At 42.4% G+C, this 27,094-nt stretch overlaps 1 protein-coding gene across 2 annotated transcripts in view; it reads right to left on the bottom strand.

Annotated features, from left to right (window-relative positions):
* Positions 1-266: 266 nt before the first annotated feature.
* ATOX1 (antioxidant 1 copper chaperone) overlaps positions 267-27,094 on the bottom strand; it is a 33,306-nt gene continuing 6,478 nt past the window's right edge. For both annotated transcript variants that reach the window (XM_077468343.1, XM_077468344.1), the window contains exons 2-4: positions 20,948-21,023; positions 10,950-11,108; positions 267-1,244 (exon numbers count right to left, since the gene is read on the bottom strand). In XM_077468343.1, coding sequence (XP_077324469.1) covers positions 10,978-11,108; positions 20,948-21,023 — 207 coding nt within the window. In that variant the 3' untranslated portion in view covers positions 267-1,244; positions 10,950-10,977. The remainder of the gene's footprint in view (positions 1,245-10,949; positions 11,109-20,947; positions 21,024-27,094) is intronic.

The raw sequence follows: 27,094 nt of genomic DNA on the forward strand, positions 1-27,094 counted from the left end.
TTTGGAGGTACCACTCTTCTCTTTTATACTCAGTTGTGACATGACACTACTTGATAAACAAGCGATGTCTTCATATGCAAGTAAAAAAAAGTTGCTCATCTTGCAAAACACTCTCAGACCAAGTTACTCTCAATCCTAGGTATTACTGTATATGCTTTTTTTGTGATTAAAAATGGAGGTTTAATGTCCTCCTTGTCAGAGCTCTTACAATGGTGCACCCCTATTTTCACAGAAATAATGCATAAAAAAAAAAAAATACACCACACTCAATTTAGCAATTTATTTATTACTACAAAATACCAGCAGCCTTTACATCCATTATGTACATTTTATTAACTGGGAGACATATCAAAACAAGGCAACTGAGGCATTTACAGTGTACCTGTCCCTTTCAAACCCAAAGGAAGCAATCTTTTGGGGTAGGCTCGCTTTTCAAAGGTAGGGAAGGTGGGGCTTTAAAACAGTGACATGATGTACTGCAAAATGCAGCATATAATTCAAATCCTATTCTCACTGCCTTGACTACAGGTGGACTGGTATGGGACTTTTACAGGCTCCAGCTCATATTAACCTGCAGAGGTAGGCGCTGCGTTGTGGTTAAGGGTGGAGATGGGGTCTGTTTTAGCTTGAGAAGTATTCCATACAAACCTAGCTGGTAGAGGCCCTCTCTTCCCCAATCATACCTCAGCACCTAACCCCTGCTGCATGTACAATGGGTTGTAGCATACAAAGGCTTCCTCACAAACCTAGCACTCCACTTAGAAAGGCAACAAGTTCGTTATTCTGCTGCATTTTACGTGATCTTGTCACCATTTTCAATAAATTCCTTTAAATTAAAACAAGCCTCCATAAAAAAAGAAAAAAAAAAAAATGTCAGCTTTTGGTGTAAGGGCAACAGATAAATGCTAAAATAGCTTAACAATAACTGTTGCTCTTCACCGACTTAGTGATACTATCAGATTATCTAGGTTAGTATTATGGAGACATACAAAATTATCTTAATTGGGAACTCCATGTGCGGTCAACAGTGAACAGCTAAATTTTCAGATACCAATTAAGATTTGGAATTTGCTAGTCTGAATGCAACTGCTGATGGTAGGCAACACAGGAAATTTCTATTGAACAAACTTTTGTAAGTTAGGTCCATAGTAAGACCCTGGTGTATACTCTTCAGGGTTATCCCTACGATTGTTGGAGAAAATTCTTCATGGAATGCCATCAGATCCCAATCACACAGCTTCATTCTAAGGGAAAAAGATGAACAGTTACTTACCACAGAATTTTTTAATCCAATTGCATGCTTGAATTTATTTGCTTAAATGTTTAATGTCATTGGTTTATCAGACAGAAATGTTAAAAAGCAAGATGCACCAATACACACACACACACACAAAATGGGCAACTGCTTCCAAGTGATTGTTTTGGCCAGGTCCGACTTCCTACACCACTTCAAAATGCCAAATACTTAATGGACAGTGCCAACATGGCGTGAACTGTCAGAGCTGGAGGTCAGCTTCAGACCTTTAATGAAGTTGGCCAACTTGAACACATATTGCAACATACAGCCGAGGCCAAAAAAAACTTGAATGACAAATGTTTTCAAAGTCTGCTGCTTCAGTGTTTTTAGATCTTTGTCAGATGGTACTATGGTATTTCATAAGTGTCAAAGGCTTTTATTGACAATTACAATAAAGCTTGTCAATATTTGCAGTGTTAATCCTTTCAAGACCTCTGCAATTTGCCCTGGCATGCTGTCAATCAATGCCTGGAGTTTGTCAGAATTTGTGCGGTCTTTTGTTCACCCGCCTCTTGAGGATTGACCACAAGTTCTCAGTTGGATTAAGGTCTGGGAAGTTAGCTGGCCATGGACCCAATATTTCAAAGTTTTGTTCCCCAGACCACTTGGTTATCACTTTTGCCTTATGGCAAGGTGCTCCATCGTGCTGGAAAAGGCATTGTTCCTCAGCAGTCTAATCCCTGTACCTTTTGCAGAATATCAGTCTGTGGAAATGTTTTTTATGGGATTAAGTTAATATTCATGGCAAAGAGGGCCTTGATCACTCTTCATAACATTCTGGAGTACATGCAAATTGCCACCACAAAAACTAAGGCAGCAATATTAGTGTCATTCTCAAAACATTTGGCCACTGCAGTACAGCATACAAACCCGAAAGTTGTTTAGAAGCAAGGATCCGTACACACATACATACATACATATGGACTGGTTGTGTGCTGAACGGCATGACATGTAAACCAAACCAGCTTTCTATGGCGTCGGTTCACATATACGGTGCATCCAAAAGTATTTCACAGCGCTTCACTTTTTCTACATTTTATTAGGTTGCAGCCTTATTCCAAAATTGATTACCGTATTTATCAACGTATAACACGCACATTCATTTTAAGAGGGAAGTTTAAGGAAAAAAAAAATAACTTACATTTTAAATAAGGAACTTTGAAGCAAAATAAGGGTCAGTGCCCATCTGCAGCCATCCATGCGGCAGCCTCCCCATTTGCCTCCCATGCGGCAGCCTCCCCATTTGCCTCCCATGCGGCAGCCTCCCCATTTGCCTCCCATGCGGCAGCCTCCCCATTTGCCTCCCATGTGGCAGCCTCCCCATTTGCCTCCCATGCGGCAGCCTCCCCATTTGCCTCCCATGCGGCAGCCTCACCATTTGCCTCCCATGCGGCAGCCTCACCATTTGCCTCCCATGCGGCAGCCTCACCATTTGCCTTCCATGCGGCAGCCTCACCATTGCCTTCCATGCGGCAGCCTCACCATTGCTGACCCTGATCAAAGCCCTTCTGCAGCCTAGAGGGGACAGGGAGGGGGTGAGACAAGCGTCAACAGATTACATACAGTAATAATCTCCTATGATAGACAGAACAGTAGTCCAATGGCGGTCCAGGAGATGGGACTTCCTATTACAGAGGCTGCAAAGTAAACAGGAGATGCTCACTGTATGTAATCTGACAGTGCTCGCGCCCCCCTCCCCCAAAAAGCTAAAATGGAAGTATTGGCGTATAACACGCACACGCTATTTGCACCTGATTTTCATGGTAAAAAAAATAAATAAAAAAAGCGCGTTATAGTCCAATAAATACAGTATATTCAATATTTTCCTCATAATTCTAAAAACAATACCCCATAATGGCAGCGTGAAAGAACTTTTTTATAATTCTGCAAAGATTTCAAACAAACAAAAACATGTATATAAGTATTTACAGCTCTTGCCATGACACTTAACCACTGGGCACTTAAACACCCTTAATAACCAGACCAATTTTCAGCTTTTGATGCTCTCACATTTTGAATGACAATTACTCAGTCATGCAACACTGGACCTATATGAAATTTTTGTCCTTTTTTTCACACAAATAGAGATTTCTTTTGGTGGTATTTAATCACCTCTCAGTTTTTTATTTTTTGTGCTATAAAAGAAAAAAAAAGACCGAAAATTCTGCGAAAAAATGAAATTTTTCTTCGTTTCTGTTATAAAATTTAGCAGATTAGTAATTTTTTCTTCATAAATTTTGGCCAAAATTTATACTACTACATATCTTTGGTAAAAATAAGTACAAATTGGTGGATATTATTTGGTCTTTGTGAAAGTTATAGAGTCCACAAGCTATGGTGCCAATATCTGAAAATTGATCACACCTGAAGTACTGACGGCTTATTTCAATTCTTGAGACCCTAACATGCCAGAAAAGTACAAATACCCCCCAAATGACCCCTTTTTGGAAAGAAGACATTCCAAGGTATTTAGTAAGAGGCATGATGAGTTTTTTGAAGTTGTCATTTTTTCCCACAATTCTTTGCAAAATCAAGATTTTCTTTCCTTTTTTTTTTTTTCCACAAAATTGTCATATTATCAGTTTATTTCTCACACACAGCATATGCATACCACAAATTACACCCCAAAACACATTCTGCTATTACTCCCGAGTACGGCGATACCACATGTGTGAGACTTTTACACAGCGTGGCCACATACAGAGGTCCAACATGCAGGGAGCGCCATCAGGCGTTCTGGAGCACCCAGGACAATTCTGACATTTCTCTCCTACATGTAAAAAATCATCATTTATTTGCTAGAAAATTACAGAGAATCCCAAAACATTATATATTTTTTTTTAGCAAAGACCCTGGAGAATACAATGGTGGTCGTTGCAAATTTTTATCTCACACGGTATTTGCGCAGCAAATTTTTCGAACGCGTTTTTTGGGGGGAAAAAACAGTTTTGTGCTTAAAAAAAACAAAAAACAAAAAAAAAAAAACAGTAAAGTTAGCCCAATTTTTGCATAAAGTGAAAGATGAAGTTATGCTGAGTAAATAGATATCAAACATGTCACTCTTCAAAATTGCACATGCCCGTGGAATGGCGCCAAACGTCGCTACTTAAAAAATCCCCATAGGCGACGCATTAAATTTTTTTTACTGGTTACATGTTTTGAGTTGCAGAGGAGGTCTAGGGCTAGAATTATTGCTCTCGCTCTAACGTTCGCGGCGATACCTCACATGTGTGGTTTGAACACCGTTTTCATATGTGGGCGGGGCTTACGTATGAGTTCGCTTCTGCATGCGAGCACATGGGGACAGGGACGCTTTAAATTTTTTTTTATTGTTCATTTTACTTTACAGTGAAATCTGGGGGTCAATATGACCCCACATCTCACCTCTAGGCTGGGAAGCCTGAAATAAAAATAAAAAAATAAAAATAAAAAAAGATTCTGGCTTTGATCGTACTGGCGAGTTGGTAGAAGCACCGGAGGGCGGTGAGGGGTGGGGGGGGCGTCTATGGCTGGGTATTGCAGGGTATCACTGAGTATGGCTGGGTATGGCAATTAATGGCGGGGTACTGCAGAGTAATGGCGGGGTACTGCAGAGTAATGGCGGGGTACTGCAGAGTAATGGCGGGGTACTGCAGAGTAATGGCGGGGTACTGCAGAGTAATGGCAGGGTACTGCAGAGTAATGGCAGGGTACTGCAGAGTAATGGCAGGGTACTGCAGAGTAATGGCAGGGTACTGCAGAGTAATGGCAGGGTACTGCAGAGTAATGGCAGGGTATTGCAGGGAATTGAGGGGTTAAATTCGGTGAGCAGCGATGTGGGCACTGCAGATGTGACACCGATCTCTTTCCCCTCCGCTGTACCGATCGGTACAGAGAGGGGGAGGGAGGAAGGTTTGTTTACAAGTGATCACTCCGTCATTTGACGGAGCGATCACGTGGTAAACGGCCGCGACGAGCAGCCGTTTACCGTGATCCGTGATGCGCCGGGTCCAGTGGACCCGGCGGTCACGGATGATCTCGGGGGCACGCGAGAGCAGAATTCTGGGAGGCCGTTAATTAACGGCCTCTCAGAGTTAAACAACCGCCCTGAAGCCGTTAATCGGCAATGGGCGGTTGTTAAGTGGTTAAAAATTTAGCTCAGGTGCATCTTGTTTCCACTGATCATCCTTTAGATGTTTCTACAACTTGATTGGAGTCAACCTGTGGGAAATTCAGTTGACTGGAAAGGATTTGGAAAGGCACACACCTGTCTATGCAAGGCCCCACAGTAGAGGCATAACTAGAACCTTCAGGGCCCCCGACCCGTAGTATGATGGGGGGGGGGGGGGAAGTGTGACAGGAGAGGACAATATGACAGGAGGGTAATGTGAGAAGGAGCAGTGTGACATGGGACAGGTGGGGGCAGTGCCACAGGGGGACATGGGCAGTGTAATAAAAGAGGGGCTGTGTAGCAGTGCGATAAGAGGGGGGGGCAGTCTGACAGGTGATGGGGCAGTGTGTTCTTGTACATACTGCTTCTCTGTGATGTCCCATTCAGAATACTGGCTAGCAGTTCACTTCTCAAGTGTCAGTTGTATACAGTGGAAAGGGGTCTCTGACCTGAGCAGGCATTGGCAAGAGTGTACAAGCAGAGCGAGTCGCCTAACTTGTATAGTTAGCTGCCAGCCTGAGGTACAGGGGGAAGATACTGGGCCCCCCACAGTGGCGGAACCCCAGAGCCCAGGCGCAAGTGCGACTACTGCGACTGGTAGTTCTGCCACCGTCCCACAGTTAACAGTGCATGTCAAAGCACAAACCAAGCCATGTGGTCCAAAGAGTTGTCTGTAGACCTCTGAGACATGATTGTATGGAGGCACAGATCTGGGGAAGGGTGCAGCACTCCGCCAATCAAGCCTGTATGGTAGAGTGGCCAGACGGAAGCCACTCATCAGTAAAAGGCACATGACAGCCTGTCTGGAGTTTGCTCAAAGGCACCTGAAGGACCATGAGAAACAAAATTCTTGAACTCTTTGGTCTGAACGGCAAGCGTCATATCTGGAGGAAACCAGGCACCGCTCATCCCCTGGCCAATACCATCCCTACAGTGAAGCATGATGGCGGTAGCATCATGCTGTGGGGAGGTTTTCCAGAGGCAGGAACTGGGAAACTAGTCCAGACCAAAGAAAAGTTGAATATAGCAATGTACAGAGATATCCTTGGTGAAAACCTTCTCCAGAGCACTCTGGACCTCAGACTGGGGAAAAGGTTCTTCAAACAGGATAATGACCCTAAGCACACAGCCAAGATAAAAGGAGTGGCTATGGGACAATTCTGAATGTCCTTGAGTGGCCCAGCCAGAACCCAGACATGATTCCGATTGAACATCTCTAGAGAGATCTGAAAATGGCTGTGCACGGACACTCCCCATCAAACCTGATGGCGCTTGAGAGGTGCTGCAAAGAAGAATGGGAGAAACTGCCCAAAAATAGGTGTGCCAAGCTTGTAGCATCATACTCAAAGACTTGAGACTATATTTGGTGTCAAAGGTGCTTCAACAAAGTATTGAACAAAAGCTGTGAATACCTATGCACATGTGATTTTTTTTTATTTTTGACAAATTTGCAAAGATTTCAAAACAAATTTCTTTACCGTTGTCATTATGAAGTATTGTTTGTAGAATTTTGAGGAAAATAATGAATTGAATCCATTTTGGAATAAGGCTGTAACATAACAAATTTGGGAAAAAGTGAAACGTTGTGAATACTTTCCAGATGCACTGTATGTGGTGCAGCAGCACTGCAAATTTGCCGCAAATTTAAAAAGAGTCCTGTGTGTTTTCTGAGCACTGTGGTGTGATTCAAATAAGGATTGCAGACTCATTGCCTTCTTAGGGAACACATCTGTATCGCACATCTTGTCAGTTTTGAACACAAATGTAATGAGAAAAAACAAAAAATAAAAACACACAGCATGCGCTGGAGTGACCCCCCCCAAAATCCATACCAGAACCTTTTCCGAGCATGCAGCTTGGCAGGCCAGGAAAGGAGGGGGATGAATGAGCGTGCTTTATGGCAGAAGGGTTCTGCACCACCTCCTGCCCCAAAGCACCTTGTCCACATGTTGAGAAATCTGTGATGTGAAGTGCTGGCTCATATTAAAGAATGAACAGTATGCCTCTGATCCCAACACCCCCTAACCCATTTACACTCTGTGGGTGGGTTTGTTGTAAAATGAACAGAACTGCAGCAAAAAGGTCAGACTGCTCTAAACTGTAACTTATGCTGCTCCAGAGTTCTTAAAGCTGTAATGAAGAAATATGAGGGCTATCATTATTGAACTTTCCACTTGAAATTACAAGTTCCACAGCTGTCATGCTGATCTAATGGCTTCAAGTACTATTATAGTAAAGTTCCTTAATCAAGCTTGCCAATTAGGAGGTCTGAAGTCCCCCCCATTCTGACCAGTGTCTCAGAAACTACTGAAGTCAGAGATAGTCAGGAATCCAGCACTTTTAGAAAGAGGTCTGCAAAGGCAGCCCCCGCTTTTCTTCCAGTACAGAAGCCTTTTGGTTTTAGTGATCATTCATTGTATGGATACTATAACTTATGATTTTTTTGTTTGGAATAACATGTATGTAACTAACTATAAGGTGCAAGGGAAGTTCTAGATGTGCAAGACTGACATCCAAGTTACCCAAATCAAAAGAAAAAAATAAGATAAAATGAATTGACCCACTGAGGGCTGATAAACACCTGAATTGCACATGAACACTGTCCACCTTCCTATGCTATTCTTGTGTAATTTTCAGCTCATTCATTTGAATGGGCTGAAATCACACTAGATTGTACCAAAAGTAGTGCATGTACAACTTCTAAAAATTGACTGCAACCGGATTGCATGGTACTGCAGTACCATGTGATCCAGTACAGGCAAATGCACCATGTTTGGAATCTGCGTTTTAAGTGTCGTTAGGATTACATTGATACATGCAACAATTCCCACACCAGTTTTTTTGAATGCGGTGCAGGAAATGTCAATGGAACACAAGTTTCCTGCACTGCGTTGTGGTGTGATTGATCCCTACAAGAAACAAAACCAGCTTTTGCTGCATTATTAACTTTCAATCCAAAGATTTGCCCTGCAGCACTTTTTCTGCCTCTAGATGTTCTCAGTCTGATATCCAGCATCATTTACCCACTTTCTTTAACCCCAGGTCATCCTGGACCTGACCCAGGCCTATGACAGGACAGTGAAAGGAGAAGCAGCACAGTGGGAGCCAATTTCCCCTTTCATTTTGCTTTTTCGTCATATCAGCATGTTTTTTTTTGTCAGCATATTAACCGATGGCTTGCTGTACTGCTCCTTCCTCTCACACTCCATGTTTGTTGTACAGGAGCTGCAAAAAGTTGATGGCAAGTAAAATGCAGGTAATTACACTGGTTGGATTAACCCTTTGGCTGCAGTGGGGGGTTTACACACATCCCTGTGTGACTGACAAGCTTCCACCTGTCAAATGAAAGCAGTCCGGCCCCCTCCGGATTGCTTTCATATCCCTCCGGGTAACATGCAACCCCACGCAGACCCCCGCCATGCAGCCAAGGCTCCGCTTGCCCATCCACAGGCCCAAGAATGGCATAACGGGTGCTGCCAGGTAGGTGGGAGGGAGGGAGGGAGGGAGATGAGCTAACATGTCCACTCTCATCCATAGCTTGTCCCTGACCCAGAGACTACGGGTTTGACGTCACGTCCAGGTCCCCCGTCTGTTTCCCTTGTTAGCATGGCTGGGAAAGAACGTAATGCAGTGCAGATCGCATTGCATCACATTCAGTGAAGCACAGGGCACACGTCCAGGGTCTCATTAAAGAGAGCAAAAAATCATAACATAAGGGACTTTTTTTTTTCTTGGCAAATTTTTTTTAAATTGTAAATATAAAAAAGAAGGTACACCCAAGCATATAACCCCCCCCCCCCCCCAATAAAATGTTTTGAGGCCCACCCCCACATATACATATGCGTCAGGGGTGCCTACACATAAAAACTTTGTTTTTGCGATACATGTTGCCACGCACACAAGAGAGCAATATTTCTAGCCCCCGACCTCCATAATACTAAACCGATGACCTTTAGGGGGCTTTAAAGAATCACCTATAGAATATATACAGTACTGAAGTTTTCATTACCCTTGAGCGTGCCACCTTTTTTTGCTTGCTGGAACTCTGATCAACTGGAACTGTACTAAGTGACCGTTGCTGATATACTAATGGGTGGAAGGATCATCTGTTGCTGACACTTTTTTGTTTGTGGAGAGATACAACGATTGGAGGTCCTATTTACATCAGACCCTATAAATACCCATATTGGAGGAACACAGGCTACGGAATTAGGATTATATACACGCCTGTTACCCCATCTGGGGTGAGGTGCTCTGGTGAGTGCATACGCAAGAGGGGAGAGCTGAAGAAGGTGGTGAGCACTGAAAAGTCACTTTTTCCTTGCCGTTTTTGCACATTTTTACACTTGTGGACTGTGGTTGGAAGACATTTATTTATATTTTTGGTACCATTTTTTTTATATATATTTTCTATTTTTTCATATTTTTCTTTTTTCATATTTGGACTTTCATATATTTTTGGACACTTTATTCTAGATAGTTTCATTAACTTATTTGTACCTTATTATATTTGTGGGTGGAAGTTTATAGTAATTTTTAGGCCCTTTTTATTTATAAATTGTATGAATTTCTGTGCACTGTAGGAAGACGTATTTATTTACATAGTATTGATTCAATAGATTTTTTGCCAGTCACATACCATCTTTTTGAGATCCTTTTTTGCACTTGATCTGCTTTTTGTTTTTTAGATTACGCACCAACACTTTAGTTATACAGATATTATCTTTACACACAGTTGTGGGTTGATTACATTTTGTGTGCACGGAGTGTATGGATTTACTGCGTTTGCATATTATATTTTAGCCTTACTTTGGTGGAGTCCTAGAGGGGGGCTGCAGTTCCTTTCTTTTTTCGGGTTTACATCCGCGTTAAGCTCTTGACAGATTAAAATGCGTTGGTGGGCAGATAAGCAGGTGGAACAGCCTCTGTCCTGAATAAATACCAATAGTCATATCTGGTTTTACAATGGAGGGCGACTTTTTTCCTTCTTGGATGCTTAGGGGGCTATAGAGCGGGTGGCAAATCACTTAAAGCCAGTGCCTATCGATCAGGGAAGCAGGGAGTAACTGCCTTAAGAGAATATAGTTGCACCGTGGCATTTCCAACACAAAATATGACACCCCAATCCCCCGGAAAATTTGAAAGCCAATTTTACTACAACAAATTTAGGAGCTGCCAATGTTGACTTGTTTTTCAAAGATGTAGGCTTGTCAAGTTTTTTTTATGCATTAAGGTGGGCTTCCCTAACGCACCACTCCTTACTGAACTGTACTGGGCCAACCTTCTACTTAACCATAAACAGGTCAGGACAGTTGTTCTGTCCTGACCTTTTTATGGTTACGTATAAGGTTGGCCCAGCACAGTTCAGTAAGGAGTGCTGCATTGGGGAAGCCCACCCTAATGCATGAAAATAACAAAAAAAACAAAAAAAAACAAAAAAAAAACCCCTGCAGCATTTTCTGTCAGGCAGTGCACCACAACAAACACTATTAAAATAGTTACCGTATGCTAGTTCCTTTGATTATTTAGTTCAGTCCTTACAGCCCAGGTATTTTGCCTCTTTTCCAGTCTTCTTTAGGGTCTCTAACAATTGGTCCACCGAGTGTTGGTCAGACTGTATCAGCACTTTCTTGTTCGGCAAGTCAATTTCATACTTAACATCTAAAAAACAAAGAAGCCTACAATAATGCTTCCATCCAAAAAGGTAGTTTTTTTGTTATACTGTATACAGCCAGGCTGTAGCATCCACCGGTTCTTATATTTGCGACGTCTCTCTTACATTAGATCCCAACCAAAGGCATCCATAGTCCTTTGGAGTATGGAAAATAGGATTTTTATAACAGCTTACCTGTAAAAATCCTTTTCTTTGAAGTACATCACGGGACAAAGAGCCATAGTAGTTACTATGCGAGTTATACTTTACTTTTCAAAAGGTTTATCAATTGACAACATGAATAAACAGCACAATTTGAGACTTTAATCATGCAAGTATTACTATGTGGGTTATAGAATTAAATTAAAAACTGCACCCCATATATAACCCCTTGCACTGGTGGGTGTACCTCAGTTTTGTAGCGAAGCAATACACGTGTATACCAAGAAGGGAGGGACCTCTATGTCTCGTGATGTACTTCAAAGAAAATGATTTTACAGGTAAGCCGTTATAAAAATCCTATTTTCTTATCATACATCACGGGACACAGACCCATAGTAGTTACTATGTGGGATGTCCCATAGCAATGCTAACTGAAGGGAGGGAGACATATCAAAAGTAGGGCACCAAGACACTAAAAGACTCATACTGCAACCTGCAGTACACTGCGCCCAAAGGAGATGTCCTCATGCCTTTTAAATTTGTTTGATAGAATCTGGTAAATGTATGGACTGAAGACCAAGTTGTGGCCTTGCAGATTTAACAGCCCTGGTAGAGTGCGCTTTAATATGAAAAAGGAGGAACTTTCCTCTTAAAGCCATAAGTTTGAACAATCACTTGACGAATCCATTTAGAAACAGTAGATTTTGATGCTGCCTGTCCTCTTTTAGGACTATCTGGCAACACAAACAAAACCTGTGTTTACGAATCTGAGCGGTCACTTTTAATAGACCCTGACCACTCTCACCACCAAGAAAATGTAGTGTCTTTTCTTCCACAGAAATGAAGTTCCGGAAAAAAAAATGAAGGCAGAACAATATCCTGGTTTAAATGAAAACCAGATATTACCTTCGGTATGAATTCAGGATGAGGCCACAATACAGCCTCAGGCTTATGAACAAATACGGCTCCATACAGGAAAGAGCAGCCAACACTGATACTCTTCTTGCAGAAGATATGGCAACCGAGAAAATGATTTTTCCCTCGTCAAAAGGACCAATGGAATATCTCGTACTGGCTCAGAGAAAAAAAAAAAAAAAAAAAAAAAAAAAAAAAAGACTGCTTCTATAGTGACCAAACTGGAGGATTAATCCACGTTACCCCCTGCATAAAGTTATGAACCAGAGAGAAGCAAGTGGTTGATGAAAAGAAAGGCCGATAAGGCCGATATCTGCCCATCGATAGTACTCAAGGCCAGCTACAATTGCAATCCCATCTGTAGGAATTCAAGAATCCTACCCATGACAAATTTCCTGGGTTGCCAACCTCTGGATCTTTCAGGTGCTTGACTCTGGAGGCCGGCTTCCTAGCATATACCAAAGTAGAACTACTGAGGCTAAACGCCCACGATCTTTCAGAATGTGGGTCTCAATAGCAAAATCACAAATTTTAGAGATTGTAAGGTAGGATAGAATACCGGACCTCGAGAGAAGGTCTGGCCATATTGGTAGGGTCCGCCACCGCCATCTTTATGATCTCAGCAAACCAAGATCTCCTGGGCAACACCAGGGCCACAAGAATCACCTCCTTCCCTTCTTGCTTGATCCTGTGAAGAAGGCACTGAAGCAGAACAGGAGGGAACACAGATCAGTAAAAAAATCAAGGCATCCGTTTCCTATGCCAACGGTTCCCTTGTCCTTGATACAAAGTGCCACATCCGGAACTCCCCATCTTCTGGTATATCAACAGAAAACATGTCAGGGTGAAAGAACCATTGTTGGTGACTTCAAATAGTCTGCCTGGCGATTCCTATTTCTGGAATGAAAACTGTAAATAGGCAAGGAATGCCTGGGCCGCACAACTTCTCTTTCCCCTTGGTGAATGATAAAAGCCACAGATGTGGCACTGTCGGATTGGATCCAGATAGAACAATTCTGTAGTTTGAGCGTACTGCCCGAATATTTAGAATATTGATGGACGAGGTCATCACTGATTTGGACCATCTCCTTAGGACAGATGCTTCTTCCAGGACTGCTCCTCAGCCCAGAAGGCTGGCGTCGGTTATCTTCCAGGTAACTGGCAGAAAGGATTCCTCTTTTTGAAGATTCTTGGATATCAAACACCAATTGGGGCTCATCGCACATTGGGGGATAAACGCATTAGGAAAACCAGAGCTCGGGCCCTTCTTGTTTCCAGTTGACAGGATACTGTTTTGCTGCAGTCTTAAATGAAACTGCGCATAAGGAACGGCCTCGAAAGAAGCCACCTTTCCCAACAATTTCATGCAAAGACAAATAGGATTCTTTGTTTTGACCAACTGGATCAGTTACCTTCTAGAACTGATCCTTTCCTGGGGCAGAAACACCCTCTTCTGCGCTGTAGCTATGATCAGCCCCAAGTACTGCAATCTCCTTGATGGTTTTAAGGAGGATTTTTCTAGGTTGAGAATCCAACCTAGGTCTTCCAGGTAGCTGACTGAGGTGACCAAAGTTTGGTTTAAGCGGGCTACTGATTGATCTATCAAGGAGTAGATCGTCTAAGTAGGCTAGTATTGTTATACCTTTGGCCCTTAACCTGGCTAAAAGAGGAGCCAGGACCTCTGTTAACACTTGAGGTGCAGTAGCCAGTTCGAAATCGGCACATGGAGATAAACATCTTTGATGTCGATTGATGCCAGAAGTTCTCCCCCTTGTAGGAAGGAGACTACAGATCGGATTGACTCCATGCGAAAGGAACGGATGTTTAAAAACCAGTTTAGATGTTTGAGACCTAAAATGGGTCTGACATCCCATTTGGTTTTGGCACTATGAACAGGTTTGAATAAAAACCCAAACCTCGCCCTTCAAAAAGGGACCTCCAATATCACTCCTTGAGATAAGGAGATGATCCAGAGCTAGAAAGAGCCTTTTTCATTGGATTTTTGGGAACGTCTGATCTGAGAAAACGAGGATACAGGAACTCTTGGAACTCTAGTTTGTAACCTAGAGAAATTGAGGAAGCCACCAATCTGTCTCGACATTGTTCCTGCCAGATTCTTGAAAACTGCAGCAAGCAGGAGGCTTTAGTATTTTGTCTTGTGGGATTCCTCCCCCTGGTCCTCTTTTGGCCCTCGGACTGACGAGAGGTTTACCTCTAGATTCTGACGGTGGAGGGCATCGAGACTGCCTGGAGGCAGCTACCCCTGGCACTGAAAAAGTACATTTACAAGTAAAATGTTTAAACTTTTTTTTAACCGGTAAAAGGAAACTTTTCCCATTAGAAATTCTTTGGAAGGGGGGGTGGACCCCTGGGGAGGGATACTCCACATAATACGGTCGCGGAAGCCGTGGAAGCCGACTCATTTAGGACCAGCTGCCCCACAGTCCAACTGATGGTAAAGTGTTGGGAGGAGGTAAAAGTAATATTGGGGTACAGAGGATATACAGAATTCTCACCAATATGGGAAAATAAAAACTTAGAGGAAATTAAGAAAATGGGGAGATTAGTAGAATGGGATCGGAGGGGCATACACTTCTTAGTACAACTATATAAGGACGGGAGACTGAAAACATTTCAGGAACTAAGGGATGAATATGGGTTACCGGCTTATTACCTCCTTAATTATATACAAATTAAACATGCGTTAGAGGCACAATTTAGAAACAGGAAGTTGGAATGGAGTAAGATGCCTGCACTCAGGAGAATCATAAGCTATAATATATCAAAAGGAGGTATTTCTGAGATCTATAGGTATCTAAAGGGAACAGAACAAGAAGGGGTAATAGAGGAAAAAAAAAAGGCAAAATGGGAAAGAGAGGTGGGCCCAATATCGGTAGAACAGTGGGAAAAGGTTCTGGCATTGGGGGCGAAAGTTTCCTTATCTCCATCAAATAGTATATCTCAAATGTATTTAATCCATAGGGTATATTACACTCCTCTTAAATTGTTTAGATTTGGGAGTAGACAGGATGCAGAATGCCAAAGGTGTGGGGACCGAAGAGGAGATTTAATACATATGATTTGGCGATGCCCAAGATTATATAGATATTGGGTAGGAATAATAGGGAAAATTAATAAAGTGTTTGGGTTATCATTGGAAGTAGAAGCTAAAATCTGTATAATGGGATTGATAGAAGAAGAGGAGGTACGAAGGGATATCCACACAGCGGTCATTAGATGCCTTTTTCAGGGGAGGAAATTAATTGCGTTTAAATGGCAGAGGAGGGAAGCGCCTACAGTAAAGGAATGGATGGAAAGGGTGAAAGATAACATAAAAAAGGAGGAATACATATATAGGAAAAGAGGTAATTATGGGAAGTTTGTTAAAATATGGGGAAAGTGGGGTGAGCAATGAGAAAGGGTGAGTAAGTTGCAAGAGTGATGGATAAAGGAGGGAATGAATGAGAGGTGGGGAGGGGGATGGGAGAAGGGAATGAGTAATTTGTTTAAGTTCGATGTTATTTAAAATTTTCTTTTGTATAAATTGTGAATGGAATATTATTGGCGGAGGGAATGGGAGGGGGAGAGGGTTGATAGGGGGAGGGAGGATGGGAGGGGGGGATAAGGGAAATTTGTCTGTAAGGGGAATTATTGTATGTGATTACTTTGTGGCAATATTTGTAAATTTGAATATAAAGCAAATAAAATAAAAAAGTTTAAAGATTAAAAAAAAGAAATTCTTTGGATATACTTATCCAGATCGTCTCTGAACAATCGCTCACCATGAAAAGGGAAACTACGCACATGTACCAGCCCTAAAATAAGCAGTGAGGCCTGGAGAATAGAATCTCTCATAGCGTCTACAGTAAAACTTTCTGACATACCGGCCAAATTCTGGGCCTGCTGACCAGGAATAACTGAGTACATCTGTAAACTGGTCCATTAAGAACTGAGATACTCCGATCGCTGCCAGTGCAGGTTGAATGACTGAACCTGCGAGTGAAATATCGTTTTTAAAAAGGAACTCCAACTTCTTATCTGTTGGATCCTTTAACATCTGAGCATTGTCAACTAGACAAGTCAGGTTCTTTATTTACAAAGGATATAGCAGCGTCAATTGCTGGAATTCGCCATTTCTTATAAAAGTCTTCCTCCATAGGATAAAGTATAGAATACTTTTTTGGGAGGGAAAAATTGTTTATCTGGGTGCTCCCATTCAGAATACATACGCTTCCTTAGCCAAGAATGGATGGGAAAAGAATTATCAGATTGGGGAGGCTTTAGTGAACCCAAACCAGATGTGGGCTCATTAACTGACTGCGCTGCTGGCAGTGAAAAAGTAGAGTGGACCAACCCAGTGAGAGATTATACCAACAATCTTTCCTGCGAACCTGATCTCTCCGTATCAGATTCCTCAGACGCAGAGACGTTAGCCTCTTTCTGGTTCTTAGAAGGCAAATAGCCTTCTCTTGCTTCTCAGAATGAGGGTCCTGAGCAATGGAAAGGGACCTGCTATGCTTAGCCCCAATCTGGAATGCAAATAAAGTATCAATTTTTTTCTCCAAGCTTAAAACCTCCTGGGTAATATACATAGTGGCTGCAGTGTCAAGAGCAGCTGCAACACTTGCCCCTCCTGATGGCTCACTCTGATCAGCCAGATCACTCTCAGGGGATGATGCCATCTTTTTTGAGATGTTTCTAGGCTGCCATGTGACTGTAGTATTCTTACTAGAGCCCCATTTGAGGTGTTTTTTAGCCCCCTTCAGCTCATAGCCCGATGCACAAAGCAGAGGTACTACCAGAAGGAATGCATCCACTGCATGAACAATAGTCCAGCTTAATCGCTGCTATTAATGATCAACCTGGTGCTGTAAATGTGTCAAAGGGAATGCCTGTGTCACCAAACCTTTTAAAAACCACCTCTGCTCCTGTGTCCCTCCAGCAGCATGAACACACACAATGGTGCCTTTTTAAAAGCCTCCCTTCCCCCGCTGTACGTTGGAGGATGCCAGCGCAGTGCTAAGCCCCACCGTCTACGGCCTTCCTGTCTTAAAAATGCACTTATCCTGCGCTGCTGACCATATGGAGGATCCCAGGAAGAGGCAGGCATGGCGAGGTGGGAGCTGGAAGCTGCCGAGCGGCGTCCATTCACGACAGTTTTTTTTTTTTTTAATTGGCGCTCTTTCCCCTGAGAAGAGGGGGAGAAAACAGACTGCACATGGTTACCGGAGGTCTTGCTGCTGTTCAGAGGAGGAAGAACTTTCTGCTCAATACAGCCCCCAGCGGTGACTACATAGGCATGACAACATTTACAATATTAAAAGGAGACACTCATAAGATTTTGAAAATTTCTTAGAAAACTCCACTTACCTTTCCCGCCACAGGGTTTTCTGTGGTAAACCAATAGGCCCAATCTTCACCCTTCACGGTGGGTTCCATTAAACCTTCAGGAGCTGGGGATCCTAGAGGAAACCCACAATCCTGGACCTGCAACAGCACCCTGTCAGTAAAACTTTATGGCCTTACTACCAAAAAGTACTGGATCCCAGGGTCAAGCTTTCTAAAAGAAGCATTCACAGGCAAAACCTTGTTTCTGCGGCTACGAGGCCCGGGTATCATTTAATTTGGCCCAAAATAGGCCGCTTTGAATGGATCTGGTCAGCATGGCTGGCCCCAGTGGAGCTCAGCACAGTACATCTTCACTCGTGACCAACACTGGTGAAAAAACTGAGGTACTCCCACCAGTGGGAGGGGTTATGTAGGGAGGTGCACTTTTTAATTTAGGGTGTGCCAGTGTCAATCCCCTGAAGGTGGCCTATAACCCACATAGTAACTACTATGGCTCTGTGTCCCATGATGCACGATAAGAAACCAAATTACAGTATTGAGATGCCTGCCTTTACATGCACATGAACTTTAATGGCATCCTTAGAACACCTTTGGGATGAATTAGAGTGGACACTGCGAGCCAGGTCTTCTCGTCCAACATCAGTGCCTGACCACACAAATGTGCTTCTGGAAGAATGATCAAACATTCCCATAGACACACTCCTAAAGCTTGTGGACAGCCTTCCCAGAGGATTTGAAGCGGTTAAAGCTGCAAAGGGTGGGCCAACGCAATATTGAACCTTATGGATCAAGACTGGGATGCCATTAAAGTTCATGTGCCTGTAAAGGCAGGAGGCCCAAAACATTTGGTAATATAGTATATTGGAACAGGTCTCTAGATTCAGCAAAGGATGATGTTATTAATTTCCAAAAAGACCCAAGAAAAAATATTCATAAAAAGTCTGGGTTCGATATTGTGCAATTTTGGATGTGGGCCATTTGCAGGTTACCCAAGCTTTGGGATAAGGGCAAAGAATGTTTTGGTTCCCTTCACTGCCTATCCCTGTAAAGCCAGATTCTCTGCCCAGCATCATTCAACCCAAAAAAAGGGTACATACTGTGAGTGATCCCTGGTAGAGGGGGGCTTTAGGAACCCCTTTTCTAGGACTTCACCACAAAGATTCAGACAATAATAAAATCCAAGTACAGCTTCTAGCCCTTGCTCACATAATCTGCTTTTCTATTAGGCAGAATTCAGATTTTAGTTTCCTATACAACAAATGGAAAAGTAGCAGCTATACATTATCCTCTACTTTACTGCTCCAGCCTTCTGTGATCAGCAAACTTCCGTATGGGTCAATATCCACCAGTATAATGAAGAGCTCTGGTCTCGGATATTTACTTGTGTTCTCAATGTTTGCTTGTCCTGATTACTAACTGAACAAACAGCTTCATGGCTCAGAAAAGAGATTTAAAAGCCAGGGAACAGGGACAAAAGCAGAGCTTGGAACATTTCAGAGAAACACTAGCCTTGGTGGAAAGTAATTTGAAAATGTTATTAACCCTCCCACCACCACTGTTCCGCAACAAGTCAGAAATCATCCATCACTGCTGTGACTATGCTGAACGGAGGGAAGCATGGGCAAATCTGGTGGCTGGTAATCACCCATGTAAAAATACAGAATTGTGCAGGGGGCAATAAGAAAGGTCAATATATCACATTTGTGTGCTGTACCCTCATTTGACCATATAGTACTTGTCATCTATATAATATATAAAGAAATATTTTACAGCCTTGGGGGTAATGGATGTGTCAAAAACGCCCCAAATATGAGCAGATTAGGTATAAATCAGCTTATTCTGTGATATCTTTGCAACTGGTTCATTTTAATCTCCTCCTCAACATCACATACTCCTCTTTTCTTCTTTCACCCACCACTGTGTAGCTGCAGGGGAATGGGAAACTGCCCTTTGTAAGCTATGAGTTGCTCAAGCATGGAGTAGCATATACAGGGTTATGGACTTTACCCATCTGACAGCATTGGTGCTTGTAGCTTGGCCCAGCACCATCACAGTGAGCGAGTCACACGCTCCTCTATAGGCATGTTTCTTGCTCCCGGCAACTGAAAAAAGTGGTAGGGGATGAAGGAAAGTTTATTATACAATGCCGGTAAGGGAAACACCAATGCAAATCTGCCCGTTATATAGGAGAGAAGGAAAGGAAAGAGGAAAAAAAGAAAAGGGAAGGGGAAGGAGGAGGATTATGAAATAGGTCATCATACGTCTATGTGAGAGACAGAGGAAGAAAATTCTGAGTCCAAATGTAATAGTCAAAATATAAACCATACTGAAGTGTACAAGGGGTCCAGTTGGCATATAAAGAAACCTACTGCTACAGAGCCATGCCTACCTTCATCCTGGCTCTGGTGCTAATCTGCATACTTGTCTCCCAAGGACACACTGTTCCAGAATCTGGAACAAGAAAAATTTCTATGCTGCGTAGTTTCTGATATCTTGCACAATAAAAGAAGCTCTAGCCTGGATTTTTATATAAGATCTACATATTACATTTTATGATTTCTAAGTCTTTGGTTGGCAACAAAGACCTCTGGGGGTCTGCAGATGAAATCTGAGAAGTACCAAAAGAGGATCAGACAAAATGTAGAGGCCATGAAGAATTTATTCCATCATAAAAACATGAAAAGGCATTTGGGAGGGTTACAGTGTTCTCTCTCATCAGGGCTACAAACTGCTGGTAAAAAAATTGGATGGTCTCAGATATAAAAGGTTATAAGCAGGCCCCAGCAGCTAAAAAGAAATTCACAGCAATTCTGAGTCCTGAAGAAAGTGGTCGGGCAGAACCCTTAAAAACACGTTGACTTGTCCTTTTAAAGTTTTACGAAGAAACATTTTGATTGGCACTACTAATTTTTTTCCCATACATCTTTGGATTCATAGGTTCTTCACACAGCAACAATTACAGGCAGTTTTAAGCATGTTTCTGGCTGGTTTGAACTCCATTCCTCCCTGCACTATTATAAAATAATGAACATTGCAAATGCAGAAACATTCTCATTTTTACATTTTAATCTGCGTCTATGTGTAATCTGTACCGGGCCATGAACTATTAAAGGGAATCTGTCATGATAGAAACATGGGAGCTTGCACACTGATATTTAAAATATGCAAACTACAAGGTTGTGACCCTGATTCTGCCTTAAAGAAGAATGTGGTAGCAGGGGTAGGAACATCCTAAGGCATGTAGAAAGACACAAACACCACTGTGGGTTGGCATTGAGTCAGGAACTATGGCAGGAGTGGTAAGTAGTGATATCACCATGAAATACAAGACTCCGACAGGTTGCTCAACACACCAGCATATACCTGAAGAGCAAGGTATGGGTGAACAATGCAAACTTTAACAGAATGACAATACTGTTACCTGGAAGTCGAGAGAGAACCCGCGTCACGGCATTTGAGCAACCTTCACAGGTCATGTCCACAAAAAACTCCTTTTTCTGAAAGTAGAAAAAGAAACAAGAAAAGATTATATACACTCTGGTATGTATTTCTCCTTGCATGATTCAGTGTGCAAGTGGATAATCCTTTCTAGATTTGATGAAAACAGAATTTCCATACACACAATAATTTTGATAAAAAATAAATGAAAACACGCACAATGATCCCCCCCCCCCCCCCCCCACACACACACACAACATTTACCTCTTATACATTGTCTCCCAAGCAGCATCTCAGTGTCATTTGGCACATCCCTGTCCCCCCATCTTTGGCTCCAAAGTTCATTATAAGCAGGAACCCCAAAAAATGTAAGCAGAGAAAAAATAAATAAAACTACTGAAATTTCTGGGAGAGGACTAGGGTTGGGCTTTAAAGCCTAAGTTCATAATTTGAATAAATAATAAACACACATTTAATTATTTTTTTCTAGGGAGCCTGCAGAGCGGGGAGAAGGTGCAGATGCTGGAAGAGGTTACATGTCCCACCCCAAAAACGGGTGGAACATGTAACATATTCCAAAGTAGAACTTATCCTTTAAAAGTAAGCCTTTCCTTTACCTGCATGGGACTTTGCTAGGTCCCTACTTATTGGCTGAAGTGCTGTTACTTGGGGTTGGGGAGCAAGGGGAGTTTATGCTTTTAAGTAGGTAAGGAGGAAAGTGGTTAGGTGACCGTTTTACTTTTTCCTGCATGGCCAATGGAAAGGGTCACTATTGCTATTGGAACTTAAAAGAGAAGAATAGGTTTCATGAAGAAAAAATAAAATTATATTATATTATATATAACATTACTCACCTACGTGAATGCAGCATAGGTCCTATGCTGCATCTGTGCCTGCCACTACTAAGACTGAGAACCGATCGCTCAGTTCTCAGCCTTTAGTTAGCAGAGAGCCATTAGCTGTCAGCCCCCGGCTCTCTTCTCTGGCCCCTCCAGCCCTCGCTGGAGTGTTGGGCTGTGGAGGGGGCGGAAGGGGCTGACTCAGGCTCTTAGTGGCTCGCTGAGAGGCTGAGCTAGCTGCCGGTCCAGGCTTCTGAGTGGATCCTGGCTGTATGGTGTGGACATTTTCAGAGCCTTAACCGGCTCTGTATTGTCAGCTGACAGCGGGCTTTAGCACACAGGAACTGCACTCCTGTGAGCCATAGAAAAATTACAGCCAAAAAAGCTTTGACTATATGGTAAACCATGTAAAATCTTCTCTCTATTTTAAAAAAAGCCCTGCAAAGTAAAGGCATAATGTGCTAGTATTCATTGCGTGGGAGTCACGGACCACGACCCAGAGCTCTGAAGGGAAGGCATGGGTATATTGTCCTTTCAGAGCTAATGCGCCAGTGACATCACCGGCTGTATGAGGTGTGGATATCTCTTAAGCCATGCAGGTTTAAGAAAATATTCATAGTACCTACAGGATGGCTTTATTATAGTCTTACCTGTAGCTACAAGTTTACAACCTCTTTAAGGTTCATTTTAGGGTGAGTTGTATAGAAAAACCTGGCCATACTCCCCGCATTCTGATTAAACAATCCTTTGAGATCTTTAGAACAGCTTTGCAGAACAAGAGCCTACCTGACTAGATAAAAATGTAATGTACTGTTTAGATGGAGTAGTTCGGTAGATAAAAAGGAGAATATAGAGATTGCACATTCAGATACAAGGTGTATGGCCAGCTTTAGTTTTAATCCTACATTTAAAGTGTATGGTACCCCCAAATGCCCGTTTCCTGATACAAGTACATTGTAACACAGACACGTATGAAAATGTATTCTATTCTCTTTGCATTGCTCCATGGTGATCCTGCCAGTCCTTTCCCTTTCCTATTTCAAACTGACCACGCTAGGCTAGTAAGCACATTCATCCCAGAGTAGTCATTTTGCTTCATTGTATTTTACTTGGGAGCACTGTCCTATAGTCATACTTGTGTTGGCACACTCCCCTGCACTGCCACTCACTGGTAAGATCAGTGTACTGCCATGCCTCCGATCTTGCTGACATGTCTCTATGCAGTCTTCACTTCTAGCTCTCCAAGAATGTTATGAAGCAGAGAAGAATAGAAGTCATGTGATCACGTATTAAAAAAAAAAAAAATAAATAAAAAACAACAACAACAAACACACCACACACACACACACACACACACACACACTTTGCCTTGCATTTCTATTGAGTCACCCGGACATGGCGCATCTCCGATCGGCAGGAGGGCTCTGTGATTGGCCCTCCTGATCACATGACGGCCGTGTCCAATCACAGCCGTCATGTGATGTAAACACAGAGCCAGCTGCTAGGCAATCGGCTCTCCTCACACAGTTGTCGGTGAGGAGAGGAGAGCAGATCGCTGCAGCCGGCTGGTGAACAGTGAGTATGAACTGTTTTTTACAGCTTTTTACTCACTGATCACCAACCTAATGTAAACACACATGTCCCCAAAACATAAAAACACACGTTCCCCACATGTCCCACTAAAATCACATGTCCCAATGATTATCTGCACACATATGTACATGATCATTTGCGTACATATGTCCGTGATCACACAAACCAATTATTATACACTTAACGCAATTTCTTTTTTTTTTTACCAAAAACATGTAGCAGAATACATTTTGGCTTAAATTTTTTACAAAATTCGATTTTATTGGATTTCTTTTAAAATAGAAAGAAGAAAATATAGTTTTTTTTTCCAAATTTCCGCTCTTTTCGCTTATATTGCCAAAAATAAAAAATAAAAATTAACGGAGTCGCAAATAAATACCACCAAAATAAAGCTCTATTTGTGCGAACAAAATGATAAAAATTTCATTTGGGTACAGTGTAGCATGACAGCGCAATAGTCATTGAAGGTGCGAGAGCGCTGAAAGCTGAAAATTGGTCTGGGAAGGAAGGTGGCGAAAGTGCCGGTTATTGATGTGGTTAAATAAACATTTGTTCTGCATCAGAATAAGTTTAAAGGACACTGGAACTAAAGTTCACGCTTTCCTATGTTCAGTCTACGTGCAGCAGATCCACGCTCATTAACGCGATAACGTAGAGTGGTTTGTGCAATTACCCTGAAGCTGATGTAGAAACTCTTATTCATCAAAGTGTTATTAAAGGGCAACTTCTGTGAAACAGAAAAAAAAGTACACGACTAAAACGTATTCGTAGCAACTATTTTATCTGTTGAAAGATTTTGTAAGTTATGCACACAACTTAGTGATGCACCTAATGCTGCTGCGCTATAGGGCTGCACATCATAAGATGCATGACATCATAAATAAAAGGTGTACCGGCTCGCTATTTTATTATAGCGGCTAGTCAGGAGGGGGTTTGATCTTTCACTTTATCGTCTATTTTGTCTTGATGAAGATCCGGTTTCCATGAAAAAAACACACGGCTGTGGCTTTTCGGAAAACTGTACCTTGTCTGCGGCTTCGTCTGGCTTTGCCCTGCCATGCATTTTTCACTACTGTCTGATATCCTGCCTGCTTCCTGTCCGCTGACCCACATTCTGAATTCCAAAACAGAAGCTTGAACTTCCGTCACAGTTAATTGAAACACAAGAAAGCATTAAGGACACAGGGAGCTTTAATATGCTGTGCATGCGGTTTTTTTTAAAAAAGGTTTCTTATACTTTCTCCTAGAAAAGCTGTTCGGCAACACTAGTGATGTGAGCCCGGGGGGGTTGGATGGGGGGGGATTGGGGCACTTATCAATACAGTCTTATGCCGGCCATAGACTGTTGAAATCTCAGCCAGTTCCGCAGGGACAACCCACTGTCGCAGTAAAGAAGACAGCTCCATCTATGGCCAGCTTTAAAGCAGTAGTAAACCGCATCCTTTAAAAAAAATTAAAAATATTATAACACCTGCAAAACAATGGCATAATATGCTAGTATGTATTGCATACTAGCACATTATGAAATTCTTACCTTAGAATGAAGCTCTCCAGCGGCACGCTGTCACCGCTTCCATCTTCACCTGGTCTTCCTTCTGTGTTGGAGTGCTCCGCCAGTCTGATTGGCCTAGCCAGGCCTCTGCAGCACGGAACAAGGGACGGGTATGTGGCCCCTTCAGAGCGCATGTGCTGGTGACATCACTGGCTGCATGCAGTGTGAATATCTCCTAAACAGTGCAAGTTTAGGAGATAGTCACAGTACCTACAGGCAATCCTTATTATAGGCTTACCTGTAGGTACAAGTGAAAAAAAAAAAAGGCTTTAGAGTAATTCCACACTGGCATCGCCGAGTGTTAGCACTAAAGAGCTGCTAGTTTTTGTGGCGCTGTTTTAGCGGTGCTTTTCTGCCACAAGCAGGGCTTTCTGGGCGCTAAATACAAAAGCTCCCAACCCGTCCCAAAGATGCTGCTTGCAGGACTTTTCATAACGCCCCGCAAGCACACCGCCTGAGTGTGAAAAGACCCACTTCAATGAATGGGAGGCGTTTAGCACCTGAAAACCGCCCCAGTGTGAAAGGGGTCTAACTACCACTTTAATAAGTGTGGTTGCTTATCTGTCGCATCTTAGCGCAGGTTCACACTTGTGAAGAGAGCAGAATTTTTGTGCATAAAAAAAAAAAAAAATAAATAAATAAAAAAAAAGGAGGTCTGAAAAACAGCTGCATTTTCCTGCACTACTCTGAAGGTCTCTGTGCGACCCTGCGTTTTTATAAATGGGGGGGGGGGACCATGTCTTGTGTTGTAAAAACAAAAAGGCACCTGCGGAGGAGGAGGGAGGAGAAAGAACTGCTTGCATTTGCAGCAGAAGAGTAAATAGGCAGGCAGTGGCTATTTGGCTGCACAATCATGCAGAACTAAATCTGTTGCTTTGGTCGCAAAACGGATGCAAAAAAAAATAATAAAAATAAAAAAAATAAAAAAAATCACGCAAACGTGCTTGCACACAAAAGTTACGCAATGATTATTACACAACTGCTTTAATAAATGTCTGCAATGCTCCCTCCTGTACTAGGAATGCACCAATACCTTTTTTTTTTTTTTTTACAATGAGCAAAAAGTACTGATACTTTTTTTTAGTACTCGCCGATACCAATTACCGATACCTACTGCAACCGTTTTTTTTTTAACTTCAGCTGTCAGCAATAGTACAAAGCATTGAAAAGTTATTTACAAATTAAATAAATTGATTTTTTTTTTTTTTTTTTTTTTTTTTTTTTTTTATTTAGCGCTTTTTCAATGTGAAAATATATATATTCACTAACAAAGCAAACAAAGAAAAAGTTTTAATCGTTTATAAAATAGAAGTGAAAAGAAAAAAAAAAAAGCAGGAAAATAATTAAATGGAGGAGAATAGGAAGTTAATCAAGGCTGATTAGAGTAAATTAAGGGGTATTAAGGGGTTAAACAGAGGAACATTTGTTTATCCCTATGATCTGCAGATGAAGAAACAGAAATATACAAAAAGAAACAATGTCTCTTTTTATTTTAGTGTTTTGGGGCTGAGTAATGTTGTTAATAAACATTTCCGGCTGCTTTTTTTTTATTTTTTATTTGACAGCTCCAAATAACAGACTTGTTTAACACTGGGGAGAACCACTGACAGCTCAAAGAGCCGAGCCTGAAAGTATCGGTACATTTGCACGAGTACCGATACTTGTGCAAACACTCGGTATCGGCACCGATACTAGTATCGGCGCAACCCTATCCTGTACAGATGGTCATAGAATAAAGCTGGTCCGTGTAGTTTCAGCTATAGCAGCCCTTATTCCCTTAAAGCAAGCAGGCCTACTGATACTTGGTTGCCCCCCTGGACTTTTACATAATGTTATACTCTAGCTGCTAGAACAAGAGGCTGAGCAAAAGGTAGAAAAAGGAGTCCCTGTCATACAGGGAGTACCCAGCTCCCGCTTCCACTCGGGCACCTAGGGGACTCCTCCTCTCTCCGTCCCTGCAGTCTTCTGGGACACATCACAGGTCTCAGAAGATTGCCCGGCCACTAAGAAGGCGCAGCGCCACTCACACCCAAGCTGTCACAGCTGGGTTCCCACACTTACAATGGCAGTACCGCAGAAAGGAGAGGGAGAGGAGCGAGGCTTCGGGCTGACACATCACTGGACCGTGGAACGGGTGAGGACGTGT

Source organism: Lithobates pipiens, unplaced genomic scaffold, assembly GCF_037356315.1.
Source record: "Lithobates pipiens isolate NorthernLeopardFrog02 unplaced genomic scaffold, aLitPip1_a1.2 Scaffold_8, whole genome shotgun sequence".
Classification (NCBI taxonomy): Eukaryota; Metazoa; Chordata; class Amphibia; order Anura; family Ranidae; genus Lithobates; species Lithobates pipiens.